The 22944-nt window shown below is 42.5% G+C and overlaps 1 protein-coding gene across 1 annotated transcript in view; it reads right to left on the reverse strand.

Annotated features, from left to right (window-relative positions):
• Window positions 1–14423, reverse strand: part of LOC117445782 (serine/arginine repetitive matrix protein 1-like) — a 25572-nt gene extending 11149 nt beyond the window's left edge. The window contains exons 1-2 of the mRNA XM_034081651.2: window positions 13138–14423; window positions 1964–2800 (exon numbers count right to left, since the gene is read on the reverse strand). Of these exons, the coding sequence (XP_033937542.1) occupies window positions 2075–2800; window positions 13138–14106 (1695 nt within the window). The 5' untranslated portion in view covers window positions 14107–14423 and the 3' untranslated portion in view covers window positions 1964–2074. The remainder of the gene's footprint in view (window positions 1–1963; window positions 2801–13137) is intronic.
• Window positions 14424–22944: the final 8521 nt, after the last annotated feature.

The raw sequence follows: 22944 nt of genomic DNA on the forward strand, positions 1-22944 counted from the left end.
AACACAGGTGGAAGGCTGAGGTTGCTGGAGCAGGCCAGGATCAGGATCAGAGAGTGAATCTCCCAGCTGGGCAAGCCTTTATGCCTTCTTGAGGCTCCGCCTGAAGATAGCCTATAGAATAACACCAGTTGTACATTCTTTAAAAGGAATACCAAAATAAGAGTAAGGGGTAAAGCACTAGACGACCTAAATTAATAAGCCATACATTTTGTTTGTCATATTTATATTTATGTTATAATCAATCCTGCAGATAATCTTGGTTGTGGTTTCACCTCCCCTTGCACACACACCTGCTCCCCGTTTCTCTCCCTTTGCACCTCTTGACACTTGCAGGGTAACAGATGGAGATCGTGGCCGGGGTCGGTCAAACCAGAGGCAGCAGAGGAGATTTCTGTAACACCGGGGGTGAAGGGTACAACGAATAACCAGCTGGCCCTGTCTCATCCCGCCATGCTCACTTCCCCTCATCACGAGACCTTTTCTGTCTCCAGATATATATCACAGTTCCACAGCGGGAGCTCTTCACACAGCAGCCAAAGCACCCGAGTTCTCGTTATACAATCACAACTCCTGACAGCAATTATCCCACCCAGACAATGCTGATACATGTGAGTGGATGTGTCTGGCTGAAGTGCACTAAAAGTAATCATCTCTTACTTTTTCCTTGCAGTAATTATCATTCACTTTCATATTTCTTTCTAATTAGGCAGTCTCCTTTTGCCCTTTAACTGTGGGAGAGCATCTGTATGGAACCGAAGCTGAAACCCAGACAGATGTTCTGATGCCGGTACATTTACTGCATCAAGTAAGTACTTCTTTGACAGACTTGCACTTTACTTGAGGGTTTCCAGTTTATACTACTTTATACTTCTCCTCCACTATGTTTCGGACACAATTATTGTACTTTTAATTCCCCTAAATTGATTGAACTCTCAGGGTAACCTTTGTGTGGTGGTCTAATGCAGTGGTTCCCAACCTGGGGGGCGCCAAAGATCGCAGGGGGGGCGCCAGGCCTCAGATGATTTGAGGCCAAATATCATATTTAGATTTTTTTTTTTTTTTGTTTACATATAATTGTAACGCAATACATGATTGTCACTAAAAGCCTTGTCTCTACATTACAATAAAATATAAAAACAATTCAAGTTAGTAGCTAAAGGCATAAAAAGACAGAAATGTATAATTCTTTCTTTAATATAAATGTTTCTTCTGCCCGTGAAGTGTCCAAACCAGGCTTTTCTGGATAAGCGCATTTTTAAAACATAGTCATCGTCCATGCCGGTTTCAGTTGGATTATTTGTCACAGTTGCTCCGATCAGATCGGTCTCCTCCATTTTGTAGATTATTCACGACTTTCGAATCCACATAAACACATCGGCAACATCCAGCTTACTTTGAGCACGTGTTTGAAACAGTTTAATCCCTTTGTGAATTATTTCCACTTCCGCGCCGTCCTTTAAACTTTGGGTCATTTGGGGGGGCTCTTGGGAATAAAGGTTCTTTAAATTCTTACATTTAAAGAATCTAACTCCTTCTTCCGCCTGCCCTGTGTATGTTTTGGCTTAATTTACACGTTTAAAATGTAAACTCATGGTTATATGACGACTAATCTTCCCAAAGTATCTAAATGTGGCTGCTAATTGACATACTAAAACATTAATGCTCTTAAATCTTGAGATTAAAAAAACATTCTGCATACTGAGTATACTTTTGAAACTGATCTAATTATTCTCCAGCACTTCAGAATCAGAATACTTCCACTTAAGTACACTTTGAACTCAGGTATTTTAAGACCAAAGCGTTTCATCTTTTCTAAAGTAAAGTACCAAAGAAGTACATTTACTCAGATACAAGATAGTACATCTTCCACCTCTGTGATTCCCTGGTTTGTGTATCGGTTAATAAACTCTAGAGATTTGTATAAAAGCGTAGACAGGAGAAAAGGACGCCTGGTCGGACTCACCCTGAGTTGCGTCTGCGTCCTGTCACCTTGGAGAAAACGTGGCGAGCCTTGAATCACCTCCACTGTCACAGCTTTTTTGTCGATCAGCCTCCCTCCCTCTCTCCCGTTGTCTCACACGGTGGTCGAGAGCCTTTTCTCAGGGTACGGGGGAGCTGTGCGGGGCTCCGGCACTTTTTCCTGCGCGGGTTCGGAGGGTCTGAGGTGGGGGTACGGAGGAGGTTTGCGACCCCTGCGACCTTTGGGAGGTTTAGCCTGTGTTGCAGGAGCAGATGGAGGTTGAGTTGCAGACTTTGAGTGCAGACCGGCAGACGGGTGGGCACTTTGTGGGGTCCCAAGTTTGTCCTTTTCAACGACAGATGGGCTCAGAGTGGGGGGTGGGTTTGGAGAACGAGGAGAAGGATTTGGGGAGTGAGATCCAGGGCTGTTCTGGGGATGGAGGTTATCTGTAAGAGGGGAGAGTCCTGGAGTCTGAGGCCGAACAGGGAGGCTTCTTTGCGGGGACAAATGGACGTTTTGAGGGGGATTGTTGGTCTGTAGCGGCCCACCTTGTCTGGGAGAAAAACCCAAACTACAGGTGAACCTTAGAGTTCGCCCCCTGTCTGAAAAGGCAGAGTTCACCGGGCACAGCTGCATGTTAGGGGGAGATTTACTCCTGATGTGAGGGTCTCCCCTGCAGGAGGGCGGGTCTCCGGGATCTGGAGCTCTGTGATTGGTGCTGATTGCTGTCACTTCGCTGGAGCCTGAGTTTGAGCTGCTGTCGTCTCCTTCCTCGTCTCCTTCCTCCTCCTCTGCATTCAGGTCAATGGAGGAGGTTAGATGGTCAATCTGCTGCACCACCTGTGATGGATTAAAATAAAGAGCACGGGGATCAGAAACGGGGATCAGAAACAGAGGAGACGCAAAACTAAACTTATCCATAGATCATACATCATAGTAGCGCGGTATTTATTGTGGAAATATATTTCACATAACTGTATTAGGTTAGCTGAAACCAAGAACATTAATTTGAACCTAATCAAACTTAGTATTATTGCCGGCAGTGGCTCAGTCAGTAGGGGCTTGGACTGGGAGCCGTAGGGCCGCCGGTTCAAGTCCCCGACTAGACCTAAAATATGGAGTGTGGACTGCTACTTGGAGAGGTCCCAGTTCACCTCCTGGGCGCTGCCGTGGTGCCCTTGAGCAAGGCACCGGACACCCCCTTCCCCCCTCACTCCCATTGCTCCCCGGGCGCTGCCCACTGCTCCTAGTGCTAGACTCCTGGTGCTATGGGTTAAAAGCAGAGAACACATTTCACTGTGTGCTGTGTGACCATTACAGAGGGGTTTCATCCCTATGGTCAAGGTCAACTAACCTAATACAGTTATGTGAAATCTGTTGACATAATACATTTAATTTAAGGCAACGTTTCATATTTTTCTGTGAAAAGGCCATTGCAGAACATCAGAGTAAGCTTCTTTTTTAATTAATATTTGTTTAGTTTCCTCTGAAATGCTTTAAAGACTATTTTCTCCATCCCCCTCTGCATTCAGGTCAATGGAGGAGGTTAGATTGTCACCACCTGTGATGGATTAATGTAAAGAGCACGGGGACCAGAAACAGAGGAGAGGCAGTCTAAACTTATCAATAGATCATATATAATAGTAGCGCGATATTCTGTGTGGAAATATCCTATCGATTGCTGTAAAGTAAGACTCTATTGAGTTAGATAGAAACGTAAACTCTGGATATCTTGACTTCTCCTGCTTCTCTAGGCGCATTCACACCGCGGTACTTTTCCCACAAAGGTTCATGCGAATTTAGTTCATGGTCGCGTTCACACCAAAAAGAGCCGGTACTAAAAGTAGTCGAACCTTTTTACCCCCTCGAAAGTCCCAAAAGAGCTATATTCCTGATTGGCTGGGCGGATTGCAAACCACGCCCCGTAAAACTCCCAAAAAGTTTTGTGAAGCCGCCATTTTATTATCCTCGCATTAGCATTATTAGCATTAGCATTAGCCCAGCGCAGAAACGCAGAGATACTAATTTATGGCAACACAAAATAAAACATGGGAGCGGTGGAGATGAGGAGGTGTCGGCGTTCTGGAGATTTACTCGGAAGGCTTCAGTAGAAGCTGCTGGGACTCCCAGCAGCTTCTACTGAAGCCTTCCCCAACTCCGGGGACTTCCGGCCGGGGACTTTGGGCGGCAGTATACGCCGTGAAGTGGTTTGCGGCCTGCCAGTAAACCCAAAGCAGAAGAAGAAGAAGTGACGTCAGCAGCTCATTTGCCTAATCCACCCCCAGGGATTTATGGTGTGAACGCGATCTGTACTTAGTTCATGAGAACTAAAGAGTTTGCATGAACTAAGTTCGCATGAACCTTTGTGGGAAAAGTACCGCAGTGTGAACGCGGCTAATAGTATGAAGCTGCAGCGTCGGAGACAGCAGTTACAGAACCGCACACACAGGTCCCGCGTCACGTGACGGTGACGGAGCACGTGACGGTCAACGCACGTTCACATGAATGTTTATATATATATTCTGTTAATTTAGTTGAGAATTTCAAAAATATAGTCTTTTATATGTATATTAAACAACACTGTTAATTTAGTTTTGGGTATGTTTATAATTCTCGTTTTATTATTATTCAAAAGAAAACAACACTGTTAAACACTGTTCCTTCTACAGTATCATAATTCTCGTTTCATTATTATTATTAATAAATCAAAGGTGTCTTCGAAGAGGTGCTAGATTACTGAAAAACAACTGTTTGTGTGTTCATGCACCAGCCTGCAAAAGATAAACAAGCAGTTTGACCGAGAGGCATTTCAGTTCAGAATACATTTTTATTTTTTTTATTGCGGGGTCTGCTGTTTCTTCACTGGGGGCGAGGCGGGGTCTGCTGTTCCCTCTCGGGGGAGATAACCTGTCGTGGCAGTTATTGGCTGAAGGGTTCCCTCCAGCAAGCGTCTGGCCTCCAGAGTCCAGAAGGCAAACCTTTGGCCATGCCTTTGAAACAATAAGAACAAGACGTCATCTAAAGTATTGCATAGGGAAAGGCATTGGTGCACAATTGATATGCATTAATAATCTCAACAATAACTGACTAAAACACCTCATGCAATATTACAAAACATGTCAAAATGATGACACTGTCGGATAAACGGTAAACAGGCAGTCAGCACAGTAAAGATTATTTACAATGAATTCAAATTGTAATACAATGACTATTAAAGAAGCATTTACACTGAAGACAGAACTTAGGCTACTGCTGATTTAATGTAGTGCATATTGACATGCTTTTGTCATCCGTTGAAGTTTATTTAATTAGCTGACTATAATTAATCATTAGGGTTGGGAAGTTTACTTTTTTTAAATGTAGTAATAATGTAATGTAATAAGTAATGTAACTTGACTATGTAACTATTTGTATTGAAATTCTAATGTTAATTATGGTTATTTTATGTTTTTTGTGAGTCACTTTGGATAAAAGCCTCTGTCAAATAACATAACCATAACATACAGTTTCATTAAACAAATAAACAAAATGGTTAACAGTTGGTTTTTGCAGCGAGTCATCATAGGCTAACAGATTACATTTAGCACTTGTTGCTCGTATGGCTGTTCAATACAACAGAATAGTTGTTAACTTTAAAAAAAACATGATTCACATTACTGACACCTAGTTGGGCTTGCCAACATCACGCTAGTTTCATTAATCAAATGATCAAATATGCTAACGGAGCTAATGCTTTTGGTAATGCTTTTGCCGAAAGCTATAGCTAAGGAATAGTTGTTTTTAGAGACTTTAATACGGTTAGAAGCTATCATAAGCAAACAGATGCTTGTTTGTATTGCCTTAACACTATCATAGTTAATGTTAGCTAATCACACTTCATTTCAAGACACCGGAATTGTTATTAATGTTAAACAAATAAAACTGTAAAAGCACTTCACATTACTCACATTCTCTGCGTTGACGTTCACACGACCAACAACCAATCACATGAATCTCCCGCCCCCGACATACAAAGCAAAATACCCCGAGGATTTTATGCGAGCAATATATATATATATAAACTCCCCAAACAGGCGAAAACCTACCAGTTCCCCCACTGTCTCTGCCACCTCCCTCCATGCCTGGTTCCTCCGGTTTGTATCCCGGGAGGTGAAGAGGGTCTGGTCATACAAAACCGGGTGATTGCTACGGCGATAGTTAGTTTCTCCTCCGACTTTTTTTGAAATATAGAAATGAACGGCGGGATATCTCTCCCAGCTTAGACGCGGTTTGATTGGCTACGGCTTGAGCCGTCAGATTTTCCGAAACGGGATTTGATTGGCTGGCGCTGGCTACGGCGGAGACGGACCGCTCTGCTACCCACAATTCAGTTCGGCGAAAAAGCGGCGACGTCACCCCATTGAAAGTGAATGGGCAGATTGGAGTTTTCGACGTTGTAGTGTGGACGGGCCGTAACTGCTGTCTCCGACGCTGCAGCTTCATGCTACTCGCTAGAGAGCAGGGACTTTCGAGCGGCTCTTTTGTGAGAAAAGAGCTATATTCCTGATTGGCTGGGCGGATTGCAAACCACGCCCCGTAAAACTCCCAAAAAGTTTTGTGAAGCCGCCATTTTATTATCCTCGCATTAGCATTAGCCCAGCACAGAAACGCAGAGAGACTAATTTATGTCAACACAAAATAAAACATGGGAGCGGTGGAGATGAGGAGGTGTCGGCGTTCTGGTGATTTACTCGGAAGGCTTCAGCTTCTACTGAAGCTGCTGGGACTCCCAGCCTTGTCGTCACCCACCTTTACAAGTGCCAAATACTTAATCACTGGGCTACCCTTAATTCATTTTTGATTAATCTACTGATTAAGATTAAGCGCTTAATCAACACAGTCTGAAATCTTTCACTTGAGTTTTGTTCTTACTTTCATTCCAAATCCAGAACATATTCAAATGATAATCATGTAAAAATGCTAAATAATGCTTTTATAAATTGATTAATCGTTACTTGACTGTCTGGTGAACAATCACTTCACATTTCAAGTGTGTTTTAACATTTGTGTGCCTTTTTTGGGAGAGTAGTGTGAGGTAACACAACGTCAAGGAAAAGGCGAGGAGAGATCCAACATGTCACGAACGTCCCCTGAGACATTTTAAAGCTTTTCGTCCAATTCAAGCCACTTCCTAAAGATCTCATCTCAGTCCTGCAGCCTCAATGTTTTCTTTCTGCATTTGCGTCTCTTCATCTTTAATTTGGAGCATGACAACCTCTCTCCAGGTGTACAGCTCTGCTCGGTAAGTATGTCACATGAGCTGCAAAAAGTGTTTACCTCGGCCCAGAAACCAGGATATTACCGCGATGGGAAATGTGTTTGCTAAAATTAGATGACTTTATTTTCTGAGAACACACTATGTAACATATATGACACGGGGAGCCACTTTTAGGTGCATTGAATTAATGAGAGCATGCACATAAACCACATTATTAATATGAATACACTATATGCATTGTATTATACATATTTTTACATATTTGTTGTTACTATTGTTTTATTTTACTCAACAACTAAACCCAATTTCCCTTTGGATAAGTTATTTGTAAAATGTTGCTTTATTAAAGGTGGGGTAGGTAGGTTTCAGAAACCGGCTCGAGTGCACTAACATTTGAAAGTACACAGCCGAAAAGAATCCGCCCCTTCCTTCAGACTTCCTACAGAGCACCTCCTCCAACACACATGAACGCGCACATGACGTCAGCAGACTGGTGGAAGTGGCCGCCTGTTGCTGGCGAGTCATTGAAGTACTGCTGCAATGCACGCCCAATGACGGCACGCCCAATGAGCCCAATCCCGATGACGGCACGCCCAATGACGGCACGCCCAATGAGGGCACGAGATACATTTGTGCGTGCACGAGATGGAAGGCAGACAGGGCCGGCTAAACGGATTGGTTGTACTTTTTACAGCGCTACAGCTTCCACAGATGACTTTTTTATGGATTTTTTGTCAAAGCACTTCAGATATTCATTGCTATCGGGATGTTTAGAGCATTCCATGGAATATAACAAAGTGTATCTCGAGCCGGTTTCTGAAACTTACCTACCCCACCTTTAATGTACTTAAGTCAAAATAAACATAAAGAACCAAAAGTAACACACACACACACACACACACACACACACACACACACACACACACACACACACACACACACACACACACACACACAACACACACACACACACACACACACACACACACACACACACACACACACACACACACACACACACACACACACACACACACACACACACACACACACACACACACACAGGAATATATATGTATGTATATATGTACAACACCTGCTATAATTAAATAAATACAATATATTAAAGGAGTTAAAAACACAACAGTGGCTTCTTTGTTTCACATTTTTGTATATCAGTCAACCGGCTAACACACACACACACACACACACACGCACACGCACACACACACACACACACACACACACACACACACACACACACACACACACACACACACACACACACACACACACACACACACACACACACACACACACACACACACACACACACACACACACACACACACACACGCACGCACACCGTGTCCATTGATGGCGGCAGGAGAGATTGTACGGAATTACCCCGACCCATCTCTCCACCTGCTCTTTGTGCACAGCTAAATCCTCGGCCTCTGCTGGATCAGATGAATTATTATTTTGTTCTCTGTGTTCGACAACATCTTCGCTGATGTCAAAAGATGACCTGGTTTATCCTCCTTTTTCTTTTTGTATTTGAAGCTTTTCATGCGAGGCATTTCATTCTACTTTGAAGTGCAGCGAGTGTATGCACACCCAGTGACTGTGGGCAGGTGCTGCCTGTTAACGTCGAGGATTCAGACGAGATAAAAGCAAAGCTGAGGACCTTGTTTTTTAATATGCAGCTCCCGAGAGTGTATAATGTTTTCTGACCCCTCAGGTCTTCAAACATAGTGCCGACGAACGCCGAGAGACGTTTTTTTAGATATAACTCATGTAAGTTTAATAAAACACCTGCAGTTTATCTCTGTTGTTTCGCTTTGAGTCAAAGTGCAGGTTTACATCTGTCAACACGGAAGAATATAAGAACCGTTGACTTTAATAAATGTATTATGTCGAGAAATTTCACATAACTGTATTAGGTTAGTTGAAACCAATAATATTAAGTTGAACCTAATCAAAGCAGTATTATTGCTTTTAACTACCCTAATACAGTTAGGTGAAATCTGTTGACATAATACATTTAATTAAAGTCAGCGGTTCATATTTTTCAGTAAGTAAGTACAACTTTATTTATATAGCACCCTTCACAACACAAATGTACTTTACAGTATACAGTACACAATACACAATTCAAAGTACAACTATAAAGTGTAGAAAAAAGCATAAAACACCAGCTACAGACTCACCTCCTCCGCCTGTCGGAAAAGCTGAGTCTTTAGCTGCCCCTTAAAAGTCTCTACTGAGACAGAGGCTCTTAGTTTCTGGGGGAGTTTATTCCAAAGCCTTGGGGCCACCGCCTCAAAGGCACGGCCCCCCTTAGTCTTTAGCCTGGTTCGTGGCACCCTTAGGAGGCCTTGCTCCGAGGACCTCAGGGCCCGGGTTGCGCCGTGAGGGTGGATCAGGTCGTTAATGTATGCTGGGGCCGTGAATGGGTTCTGAGATGGACAGTGAAAAGGCCGTAACAGAACATCAGAGTAAGCTTCCTTTTTGAGTCATATTTGTTTAGTTTCCTTTGAAATGCTTTAAAGACTAATTCCTCTTCATAACAGATTGCTTATTTAATGAAACCGCCGGTTGCTTTTCATGCAACAGAATGATAAAACAGGGCTTTGAAATAAATATGCGACCAAGTCTCCTCGAGTGCCGTATCTCCCTTTGATCTGTCGCCTCTGTTGAGAACATTTGGGATTTCATATTAGTGTCTCTCCCCCTCCTTCTTCTTCTTCCCCCTCTTTGGGTGTAGCCTACATGCTCTTTCATCCCCGCTACATTAATACTGACACACAGTAAAAAAAATCCCTGGCAGCCGGGATGATGAGGTTACTACCTCGGGTTTAGACCCTGTCCATGCAGATCAAATGCCAAGAGGCGAGATTCACGTGTCACTTTTACTGGATGAGGAATACGACGAGGCAGGGATACTCAGGCGTAAATGGATTATACAATGCTCTCCAGCTGTGCCTGGAGCAGCATCTGTCCAAGAGGAGGGAGAAAGGGGAGTTAAAAGAAGAGGAGGAGGAGGGAGATGCAGAGAGGAAGGCTTTGCCCATAATGTCCAGGCTTCGGGGTAACGGACTACATGTAACCAAATCAGCACAAAAATACCGTTTGCTTTTAAATCATGTCTTAACCCAAAACACTCTTTTGTAAGCTCCACCTTTCTGTAGGTCTAGCCAATATTTAAAAGGACACATTTTTGATCCCAGATATCTTCTTTTCTAAAGTCACGTTGGTCTGTTGTCTTTCAAAATACACAACGCATTTGATATTGAGATAATCCAAAAGAAAGTAATCAGGTTACATTACTTTCATTTTGTGATAGATTAGGTTACTGATTACATTTTTCTACAGGTAACTAGTAATCATAATGGATTACATTTTTAAAGTAACCCCCCCCACCCCACCCCACCCTGCTAAATGCCCCGAAATGCATCATGCAAATGGGGCATAACTATTGCTGCTGCTGCTGCTGCTGCTGCTGCTGAGTTTCTAATGCATGTTAATTCTGCTGAGGACGTGTATTCGTGTATTCATAGTCTGCATTGTTATCTGTTGCATTGCGAGCCCTCAAGGTTTTTTTAGCATGAATATTTCCTGCATCAGGAAATTAACGTGAGAGGATGCGGTGACTTCTCTCTGTGGGGCTGCACAATCTGTGGGGTTGATAAAAACCTCAACAAAGCAGGATACCCAGGTCCAAAGCGCATTTATTATAAATAAGAGCCTAATTGGTGTTGAAATGTCAGCAGTCTTTCAAAAATCTTAAAAATGACATTTGTGATGATAGCTTTGTTCTGACGTTGGAGGATCTAAAAATCAACTTTTAAAAAAGAATTTGCTAAATGCCTCTTGCTGATCCAGATAGCAGAATACATTACACAGAGTACATCTGTGTGGCATTAAAACGTCTTCAGTCTAACTTGCCTTAAAGGTGGGGTAGGTAGACGACCAATCATCTGAGCCGGCTAAAGTAACTGGATGGCCTACCTGCCTGTCAGCCTTCCATCGGGGCACACACTTATCTCGTGCCCTCATTGGTCACGTGCGCGTTCGTGTGTGTTGGAGCAGGGGCTCTGTGAGGAAGTCTGAAGGAAGGGGCAGATTTTTTCCGGCTGTGTACTTTCAAACTCTAGCGCACTCGAGCTGGTTTCTCCACTCTTAACTACCCCACCTTAAAGCAGTAGAAATCTTGGATGAACACAAATCAAAAGACTGCATTGATTTAGATTCAGTTGAGAGAGAGCAGCAGTAGAAAACTCCACTTTTCAAATGCAACAAGCTTATTGTTAAAGTAAGGCAAGGCAAACTTTCAGCACAAGGCATTCTAAGTGGAAAAAACACTAAAAGCATTAAGATATAGTGACACAGAAACACCTTTAACATGTTCAGCGGTGTGCTAAAAGCATCAGGGAGGCAGAACTGGGAACACTTTAGTGTCTGTTATCTAGTGGTATAATAACCGCTAACGCTACGCTAGGCCTTTCCGCGGTAGTTCGTTTTCCGGCAAACACCGATTAGAATAAGTGTTGGTTTGCTTTCCGATTTTTATTAATAGACAATATTTTTTAGGGCTATCAACCCCGACGTTTATCAAATACATCAAAAACTCTTCGTTGTGAAGCATGCGAAAGTTAGTCAGAAGATGGAGCTGCAACTAGAAACCGGAAGTGTCCTCTCCGTTGAGTCAGAGGTGTCGGCTTTCACTCGTCGTGTGATTCAGAAGGGTCAGAATGAACCAACAGGACAATTTGATGTCAAAGAATTTCCGATTTGGACCCAACGCTAACAGGAAACCTGATTGAGGTCTGAAGCTCTGCACGAAATATCTATTGGACAAGGCCATGCAACGATCAAAACCAAAGTGAGTGCAAAGTGAACTTTGTCAGAAAAAAAAGTGGGTGAATTGTCTAAGAAAAGATTACAAGATGGTTTGCGTTACAAAAAGATATCCAGGTCTTTTTACTTATAAATTAGATCTTGAAAAATGTCCAATTGTGTCACTAGTTTATTTAGCACTTACAAAGGATGTGGCTTTAAGTGAAGCTAATGCAGCATCACTGACGGCCCGTCTACACTACAGGCATCAACAAATCTTGAAGCTGGGCGTGTCTGAGGCTTGGTGATTTCTCGCGCCCCAAGGCGACCAACAACCAATCAGGAATCTCCCGCCCGCCCCCGGCATACAAAGCAATAGCAATGTTAAAACGAAGTAAACTGGATATAAAATCCCCAAACAGGCGAAAACCTACCAGTTCCACCCACTGTCTCTGCCCCCTCCCTCCATGCCTCGCTCCTCCGGTTTGTATCCCGGGAGATGAACAGAGACTGATCATTCAGCACCGGGTGATTCACTACCACTCCATTTTTTTTAATATGAGGAAATGACCTGCGTAGTCTCTCCCAGCATACACGCGCTTTGATTGGCTAGCGCTTGTACTGTCAGATTTGCATACGCAGGATTTGATTGGCTGATGCCAAGCACCGAGCCTCAAAAGTTGAACATTGTTCAACTTTTGATGCCGATAGATGCTCGTGATGCTTGCAAAGCCACGCTCCGCTCCCCACAATGCAGTTCGGCGAAGATTCAAAATCAACTACGTCACCCCATTCAAATGAATGGGCGAAGCGTTGAAAGCATTTTTCGATGCCTGTAGTGTAGACGGGCCGTTAATCTGGTTGGGTTTATAGGATGCAGGATTCTTGCTTTAGAGTTTTGTTCTTCATGTTTGAATGTACTTATTGTGCTTTGGAACAAAATGTAATGTAAACGTTTATTTACCTTTGGGAAGATTTTATCGCTTATTCGCACCTTTTCTGAACATATTATCCTTTTGAGTGAAAAACCTGATAAAAATGAGAAATTCAACACAAATGCAACAAAGATCCACCCCCTTACCTCTCTCATTTCCTGGTGAACGTCCCTCAGCGCGGTGAGGACTTGTTCCAGGTTGTCCACCACTCGTTTGATCTGGTTCCGGACCACCTTCCTGCTGGCGCCGCCGCCGGACTCTTTCCTCTGCGGCGTCGCCTCGTGACTCGGCTTGTTCTGAACCCACGTCTGGTTCTGACCCGCCACGCTCTCCACGCCGGGTCGAGGCGTCCTGGGAGCTCGTAGAGTCGCGGCGGCGCCCCTCTGAGGAACCTCTGTGGAGAAGATGACCCTGTTGAGGGGCCCGTTGAAGCCCTCAGACGGGTCCCTGAGGTCCCTCTGACTCTTGCTCTGCTGCTGGATGTAGCTGAAGCTGGAGGTGAAGCCATGCTGTCTCTCGATCTGAGTGTCCGGACTCGCCCAGCTAGAAGAGTGGAGGTCTCTCCTGCGACGGAGCGTGGATGCATACCCCCTCCTGAGCTCCAAGTCCACCACAACGGGCCCCTTGTTACAGTTTGGCTCCTCGGTCACAGGAGCAGGAGTGGGTCTTACTAGAGGACCGTACTTCCTGACTGGAGTCCCTTCGCTCAGGTGGTTCCTCACAAAAGGTTGGTTGTCCTGGACAGAAGTGGAGATCGTACCCGAAGAAGTGTCCTCTTTACTGGGTAGTGGATGCAGTTCTGGAGACTGGGTCCACCTCGCAGGACTGTCCTCTCTCTGCTTCAGGATGTTGTGGCCCCGAAGAACCACGGGAAGCATCCTCGACACCCCGTTACTGCACCGAACATCCCCCTTCTTGGAGAAGAACCCGATCCCCTTGGTTTTCTCCAGCGGGGTCCGGTTGTTGCTGCCCAGTTTGTACGGTCCGTTGAGGCCGCCGCCGCCGCCATGCTGGGGCTTCAGGCTGTTGCGTAGCCAGGGGATGAAGTGAGGGGCGTGGGGGGGCTTGAAGGCTTTCTGCTCCCCCGGTGCTGGAGCCCGGCTGTCGGAGAACATGGTGCCTCCTCACAGAACACAAGAAGAAGAAGAAGGAACAACGAGAGCTTCCTCCTCTTTTTCCATGGACCTATCTTTGCCATCCAAACTTTCCAAACCTCTTAATAACGAAACATGGTATTTAAATAGAGCTTTTCCTGGTGCTCAAAGACTCTCTTCTCCTGCTGCTTCTGATCCAACCATCCTTTTCTATCTCCCCCCTTATTCTTCTCCTCCCAATGTATTGCTCTCGAGCCCCTCACCCCCTCATGTGGCCGGCTTTTGGAGATGCCATCGCCTCCCTCTTTCTCCCTCCGTCCACCCTCTCCGGCTGCATACGTCTCACTGGCTCAGAAGCAGTGGAGGCTTCCTCTCTCTCTCTCTCTTTCTCTCTCTCTCTCTCTCTCCCCCCCACACTGCGCCTCCTCCCATCCTCGCTCGCTCTTTCTTCCTCCCACTCCCTCTCCCTGCTCTAACTCCCTTTCCTCTAGTCCCCTCTTTCCAGCCTCTCTATCTTTGTACATTTTTTGTATTCCCCTTTCTGTCACTTACTATTCAAATACTGCAACGTTAACTCTGCAATACATGGCTGCTGTCACACTGCACTGAGAAGACTGAAATGTTTACTTTAAATGTGAACATTTGAAAATGTAGCCTCTGTTGGGAGACCCAATTCTCCCCAAGGGATAAATTAAGTAAAATGTAAAGTAAAAATGGTGGCATAAAGTACTAAAAGTAAGACTTTCTCCCCTCCCTTCACCTCCCATTTGCTAGGGAGCTGAACTTATACATATTTTTGAATATATATTTGTTTTTATTTAATGTGGCACTCTATGCACATTTTTACTTCCACTATTTTATTTATTTATGTATTTTTTTATTAATTCATTTGTTTATTTTTTATTCAATTTAATGTATTTGTATTTATTTAATTAAATTGTATTTAATAGTATTTAATTGTATTTAATTTATTTATTTAATTTATTTATTTAATTTATTTATATTATTTTATGTATTTAATTGTATTTAATTTACTTTATTTTATTTATTTGTATTTGTGTTATTTATTTATTTTAACTAATTGTATTATTCATTATTTCTATCGTTTTTTTCTTTATTGAATTTCATTCCCAAAAGTAAAAGTCATAAAGGTATTCTTTCCCTCCCCCCCCCCCCCAACTCCCACCTCCCATTTTCCATGGAGCTGAACTTCAATCAAGACGTTATTAATCCCCCGTTAGCCGATGTAAACCCACGTGATAACCCCCCCCCCCACCCACCGCCTCTGTTCTCATCTGATTACTCCTTCCCCGGATCAGCCCTTCACAATTAAGTGCTGCTTATATACCAGAGGGGGTTTAAAGGAGTGGGATGGTAGCAGGAAGGGATGGGGAGGGGGAATCGTAGAGGGGGGGGGGGGGCACGTAATTACGACCCGCAAGATCAGGGATCAGTTTGAGTGAAAGTATAAGCTACCAAACAACAGCTTCTCCCCCAGATTATACTGTCAGCCGGCCCAGTTGTTTTCCTGTCGCATTTGTTCCAATCAGGCAGAAGAGAGCTGCTATTTTCAGGTTCAAAATTCCCCTTCTTGGCAGTCTGGATGTGGATTTAGCTTATTTTTAAAAGAAATAAGCACATGATAGTACTATTATAAGAAGACACAGTCAAATAAAACATGACAAATACTATAGTGGAGAGCAGAAATGGGCAACATGTTGACAAAAATGACCTTTCTGAGTCCAGGAAAGACATGATAAAAGATGGGAAAACGCTTCACTGAATCAGCAAATAGTCCCAGCCCAGTTGTGTTTCCTTTGTTTTCTTGACGCATATACATTTGTTCCAATCAGGCAGAAGACAGCTGCTATTTTCGGGTTAAAATGTCCCACTTTTGGCTGTCTGGATGTGGACTTTTTCTTGTTTTTGACAAGCCTGAAAGATGCGTGCTAGGTGCTTTTTTTCTTCTACATGGATGTGTCCCTCCCTGTCTGGCAGCATCCGAAATATAAAAAAAAGACGACACACACACACACACACACACACACACACACACACACACACACACACACACACACACACACACACACACACACACACACACACACACACACACACACACACACACACACACACACACACACACACACACACACACACACACACACACACACACACACACACACACACACACACACACACACACACACACACACACACACACACACACACACACACACACAAACCAAAAAGCCCTGTCAGTGTGCTGTCACTCAGCAGCGAGGCATTCAAAGCATCTGTCAGTCGGAGCAACACATCATCTGTTAGTGCGACAATACGTCTTCATTTCCCTCCACAGGTACGTGGAGAGACACAGAGGCAGGTTTATTGTAATCTGCAGATTCCTGTCGACAGTCGTCAGACGGTAATGACCACTAGTCTGGATATAAAAACAATACCGAGTGGAAGTCACAGAGCGGCGGCTATTAATCCTACTTCCCTCTCACGGCATGCTGCTGCAGGTCCTCTTTCACTATATTTCGTTGCTCAAGGGCATACAATAACTATTCTGTTCTATTTTAGTTTTATATTGTGGTATCAATGCACATTTTTACTTGTGTCCCTCTATTTGTATAATTATTGTCCTTATGTGATGACAGTGCATTGAAACGTACAATATCTACCTCTGTGAAGTATTGGATTAGAAATGTGAAGTAGCAGAAGATGGAAATTCTCCAGAAAGTACCACAAAACGTATTTAATAACTGTTTGTAGGCTTGCTTTTGCATTTTAAGCTGTAACTCAGTGTATATTTATAAATGTGTGTTTCTACATCAATGTTTAAAAGGTTGTTTATATGATGAGAGTTTCAAACTGACTGGCTTACTTTGAACTCATTGAAGTTAATATCAAAAGCACTCGTGAAAAAGTGTCATGGAAATGTGGGCCGACATAGAGAACGATGAAAAATGTAAGGATTAATGCTCGGAAAGAGACACATGCATGCACATATATGTACTTAAAAGCTTGTACACATATTAAATACATTGATAGATGTGTATTGAGTTGGTGCAAACATGACTGGAATAAAACTGTCACTGAGTCGGTGGTTTTAGTCCTAATTTAGTGAATAAATGACTCCTTGTGCTTTAAGAAAAATCCTACTATTTGTTCACTAAAAGTAAATAAAAAAAATACGACATTGTGATATCGTGATTTTTCACATTATCCTGCTGACCACCAGACCAACGAGCTATCGAGGAGTGCAGGAATGAAACCCAGGAATGAGTCAGCATTTTAGTACTTCCTCGTCCTTCGTCTAGAACTGAAATAGGGTCTGAAGATATTTTGAAGTTTTCTTCTACGACAAAATATACGTCAGGAAATACGCCCACGACCAACATTAGCCACCTTTAGCTTAGCGGTGGTGACGTGAAGTCATGTGACCGTGCTGTAGTTCTTTTATTGCCTAACGTTAGCCTCCTTTAGCTTAGCGGTTACTTCAGAAATCATAAAGTGGTGTTAATATGTGGAGATTTTTCCTGTTGAACAAAACGTGTAAGAATCATAAACGATTGTTTACTGCAATTATCCAAAATCACATGGAGAAATCCCATTGACTTTTTGGAAGGAACCACATGCTTACTTCTTTGAGTGTACATACAGCCATTCACACAATCACTGCCCATTATGAAGTCAATGTGATTTAATAAGTAGCTGTCAGTGATGTAATTCAGTTTCCCTTATGGCTTCCATTATCGGCAATTCATGTTCTGTGTGGTGTGTGTGTGTGTGTGTGTGTGTGTGTGTGTGTGTGTGTGTGTGTGTGTGTGTGTGTGTGTGTGTGTGTGTGTGTGTGTGTGTGTGTGTGTGTGTGTGTGTGTGTGTGTGTGTGTGTGTGAGGGTTGGTTAGTGTGATTGACTGACGAAAAATCAGCAATGATTTAGAATTACTCAGATATTTTACTTCAGTAATACGCATACCATGTATTAATAAAATAAGAAACCCAAAATCACAAAATCTTTCTAAAGTATAGCACATAAATAATTATGGACCCAGGACGATTTCAGAATTATAGAGATTATATTATTGGATTCAAGTGAAAAATCACATGAATGTTGCAGCTGCTAAAGCAAAAATACTAATACTTTACTAATTATTAACCCTTAACAATTCATTGGTTAATAATACAAGGAATCCGCAAGATTAGTGTTGAGAAAAGTAAACACATCTTCGGAAATAACTGAAAAACCAGTAGCGAGCCGTCAGATATTCTACAAAATAATATTTAAATTAGGGCTGTCAAGTTAACGCGTTAATAACGCGTTAACGCAAAAAAAAAATTAACGCCACTAATTATTTTAACGCGATTAACGCATGTGTATTTTTTTTCCTCGGCCGCCCCGTAGTTTCAGAGCGCATCGAGTTTAAAATACCATCTACAAGCTGATGCTGACAGCCCCGCTCCTGCCGCCCGCTTGCAGGAGACCACACTTCCACACTCACCGGCAGGCACCGACTGGCCATCGGGAGGACCGGGAGGGTGTGTGTATGTGTGGCCCGAGCGAGCAAGAGAGAGACCTTACGTGCATTGTTGCTGTTGTTAGCATCTGGTGCTAGCTAGCTGCGCTAACGGATATAAGGAGCTGTTTAAATGAAAACAGAGGAGCGACATTTCGCCACAACTGCGCCGAGCACTTGACTTGATGCAGGAAGCAGACAGCGGGACATTGTAGGAACAGTCAGCACACTCATGATTGCAGCAACATGATTGCAGCAACATGATTGCAGCGTCCAGGCAGCTCCCGTTCGAGCATATGCCTTGAGTTGCACAAAGCTCCAACGATCCAACACACACACACACACACATACATATATATATATATATACACACACACACACACACACGCGCGCACGCACACACACACACACACCATTTGTATTGTATGAGAGAGGTTCCAGGTTGAATTGAGGCGAATATTTGTAATGTTCAGAGGTTGTTGTTTAATATTCATGAGAATATTTGTCATTGTTCAAATGATAACAAACATTAGCATAAAGCATATTTGTCCACTCATATGTTGATAAGAGTATTAAAAACTTGAAAAATATTCCTCTAAGGTACATTTAGAACAGATAAAAAATGTGCGATTAATTTGCGATTAATCGCGATTAACTATGGACAATCATGCGATTAATCGCGATTACATATTTTAATCGACTGACAGCCCTAATTTAAATATATTAAAAAAAATAATATATTTTTTTAGTTATATTTTTTCATTAGTTTTACGAAAATAACTTGATTTAATTGTATTTAAAATAACATTTCCAAAGAAATAAATCCTTCGAATCTGCCTATTCAGTTTCTGTTGGAATGTGAAGGGTTAAATGAAAGAAGCTCGTGTCTGCGAGTGAAGACAGGAGCTGTCTGAAGTCCAGGCGGTCCAGCTATGAATTCACAGAGGGCCAGCTGTAGTAACTGAACGAGAGTAATGTCAAATGACAGTACAATTGACCAATCATATCTTCCCTCTAAATGGGTGTTATTATCGCGGACTTTATGACAAGTTCCGTGAAACTTTTCTTGTTTCCATAGCAACAACAACTTCCTGTCAACAGCATTAACTCACCTTCAAAATAAAAGCATGCCAAATTACACTTAAGACATACAACTGCAACGAAAGTAACAAACACAATGCAATATCCTTTTCAATTTCAAAGAACACAAATAGGGTTATTTACAGGTGATGTTTTGTGTGGTAGAGGGTATGGGCAACTGTATCACTATAACATGATGATGATGATGATGATGATGATGATGATGATGATGATGATGATGATGATGATGATAAAGAATGCATCTAACGTTCCGCTGTTCATTATAATAAAAAAACAGCATTAAACAAACCATCATGCTCTTACTTTGAAATCATGCGGAAATGTCGTCATCAGCGGGCCATCACGTGGTTTCCGAAAATAACCGAGTGACACGAGTAGATTTTAGAAAAGACCGGCGGAAAATATGTCTCAAAATTCCGTGTGTGTAAAAAGACGATCCACGAGCAGAGATTTGAGATCCGCAAGCGCATTTTTGGTCGACAAATACAAAATGGATTCACAAATGCCTGATCGAAAGTTGTAAATGTTAAAGAGATATTCACAGATCTTTTTTTTATTTGTGAAAATATTTAGCATATTTGCAGATCCGTTTTACAAATCTTTTAAATGCATTTGTGGATGGTGTTTTACATTTACAAATCACATATTTACACACAAATAATTTTTATGTTCACACAAATAATTATGAGACATATCTATGCCCATATAGAGGCTCGCTTTCATTGATGCGTTTTGCACCCCGGGCCGTTGTTTTGATATTCCGCTGAAGTATACGCTGTGACGTAATAACTCGAGGGAAGGGGTGGGGGTCAGAGGGCCGAGGTATAAAAGTCACGGCTCGCCACTGTGAAAAACCAACCTGTTTTTCTTGTACCTTGGCCTATAAGTAAAACGAGCTTTAACTAATGCACCAGCTCTTACACCGGTCTGGCTTAATTGGAGCCAATATTCTTCTTCTACACCTTAATTCCTCTTACCTTATGTATACACCATTATACACCAAAGCAAATACAGAGAATGTGAAGTATTGTAGTGTTGCAAGGCAAGGTTATCTATATAGCACCTTCGACACAAGGCAATTCAAAGTGCTTTACAGAAATGAAAGACATTAAGAAACATATTATAAAATGGCATTTTAAAGTCTTCAGCCTGGATTTAAAAGTAGTCAGAGTTGCAGCGGACCTGCAGGTCTCTGGGAGTTTGTACCAGATATTTGGAGCATAACAACTGAACTTAAGACCAGAAGACCTGAGAGTTCTGGGTGGATCATCATTTAGCAGCAGAGCAGACATGTGTTTTGAGTCTAAACCATTCAATGCTTTCACAGTTTTCCTTACATGGAAAACTCTCCAATGTGAAGCCTTTCTTCTCTCAGTCATGTTATTATCAATATCAGTGTAACAGTTGGTAGTATTGGGGGGGGGGCGGCAGACAGAGCAACACATCCTCACTCCCAGGTCGGCCTATGTTGACGTTATGTCAAGTCCCCTGCCGGCTTTTTCCAACGCAAGGGGGGGGGGGGCCTTAGCGTCCATTTTCAACGCAAGGGGGGGGGCCTTAGCGTCCATTTTCAACGCAAGGGGGGGGCCCTTAGCGTCCATTTTCAGCTTTCCGGGATGTCCATGTGCTTCTATGGACGCTCATGGAAGCACGGCATTCGTTTGTGTCAACTGCCCTTAAAGGCAATGAAGACACTACACTACCCAGAATCCCCAGCTATCGTTTGGACTACACCATGTGCTCTGTTTGACAAACCCCGTGATAGTCCTCAAGCTCTGTGATTGGAGAGTGTGCTCCGAGGGTTACCGAGCCTCGAACAGCACTTGAAATGGGATGGAACCACAGCAGACTGTTCAAAACTGGATTTGAACGGGTCCACCGCGTCCCCCCTCCCCCACCCCGTCCCCAGAACTACACATGCTGGCTATTCTGTTTCGCAACATGTTCTCTATGGCACGTCTCTACTGGGAGTTGTAGTTTTAAAAGACGTTTTCGTATTTCCCATAATAAGAAGTTGCCAGTATTAAACTGTGTACATCCCTGGAGGTTTAGGGGACAGGAAACACTCACATTTACAACATATAATTAATAAATGGGTGAAAATTGCTGGTGCCCATAATGGGCAGTATTAATATATATACCCACACGCCAGCTAAGGTCAGAAGAGCTTTATTTAACAGCTGGTCTTATGTCTGTGACCCCTGTGATAACATTACATTACATTAATTGATAAGCCTGAAACATGCACTTGTCAAGGTTCAGAGGCACATTTTGCAAATATGGCAGTAGCCATCGATCAGCTTAAGATAAGATATACTTTATTGATCCCAAGTTGGAACATTTGCGTTACATCAGCATGTGTAACAGTTAAATATGCAGTGGTGTTTATTTGAAAATCATTTAGTATAATCACACAAATTCTGTGTTTTATATTTAACAATTCTGTGTTCTTTATTTATTGATTGTTCAATACCTGACAAGGCCGGAGATGAAATATCTGCATACATCATAAGAGTATAATACATTATGTATAATATCAGTTAAAATAAGTGCTTCAACATAGTTAACATTGCTGGAGGTATGCACAAATATTGATAGATGTCTTGTAATGCACTGTTGAGGAACCTGCGACCCAAGTTTTTCATTCAGTGCAGAACTACACCACAGTTGTGTAGTCCTATATGATATGTCAATAAACCTTAGAACATCTTGAAATCTTGAACGGGATGTGCAAAATAGTCATTATATACAGTCTTCAATTAACTATTAGTGGAGAATAACGAGTAATGAATATACTTTATAGGGATCCTATTAATATCTAATAATAAAAATAATGAAATTCAATAACATGCTTTAACCACCAGGTGTCTCTTTATATCATCTGTGCACCTTTATGGTGTAAATACAGCCTATCTACCAATTGGATCAAATATAAAAGTGAGCCGAATTAGTGTTGATACTGCAAGGAGACGTATTGTGTGAAAAGAAATGTAAGATGTTGTTTAATGGCTGATATATTTATGATCCACGTCACGTTTTCAGTTCCTCATGTTTGTCTTCTCATCAGGGCTATAAATACAGAACTACGGCAGATATGTAATATTTAATGCAGCCGAACCGTGTACTACAATGCCGTTATGTGATGACTTTCAAAGAGAAAAGCAAGCACACTCGGAATAAGGTATTATTTTATTTTTTTTAAATGTTTTCGGTCTGTTTCCGGTATTTGTTAATGA

Source organism: Pseudochaenichthys georgianus, chromosome 4 (assembly GCF_902827115.2).
Source record: "Pseudochaenichthys georgianus chromosome 4, fPseGeo1.2, whole genome shotgun sequence".
Lineage (NCBI taxonomy): Eukaryota > Metazoa > Chordata > Actinopteri > Perciformes > Channichthyidae > Pseudochaenichthys > Pseudochaenichthys georgianus.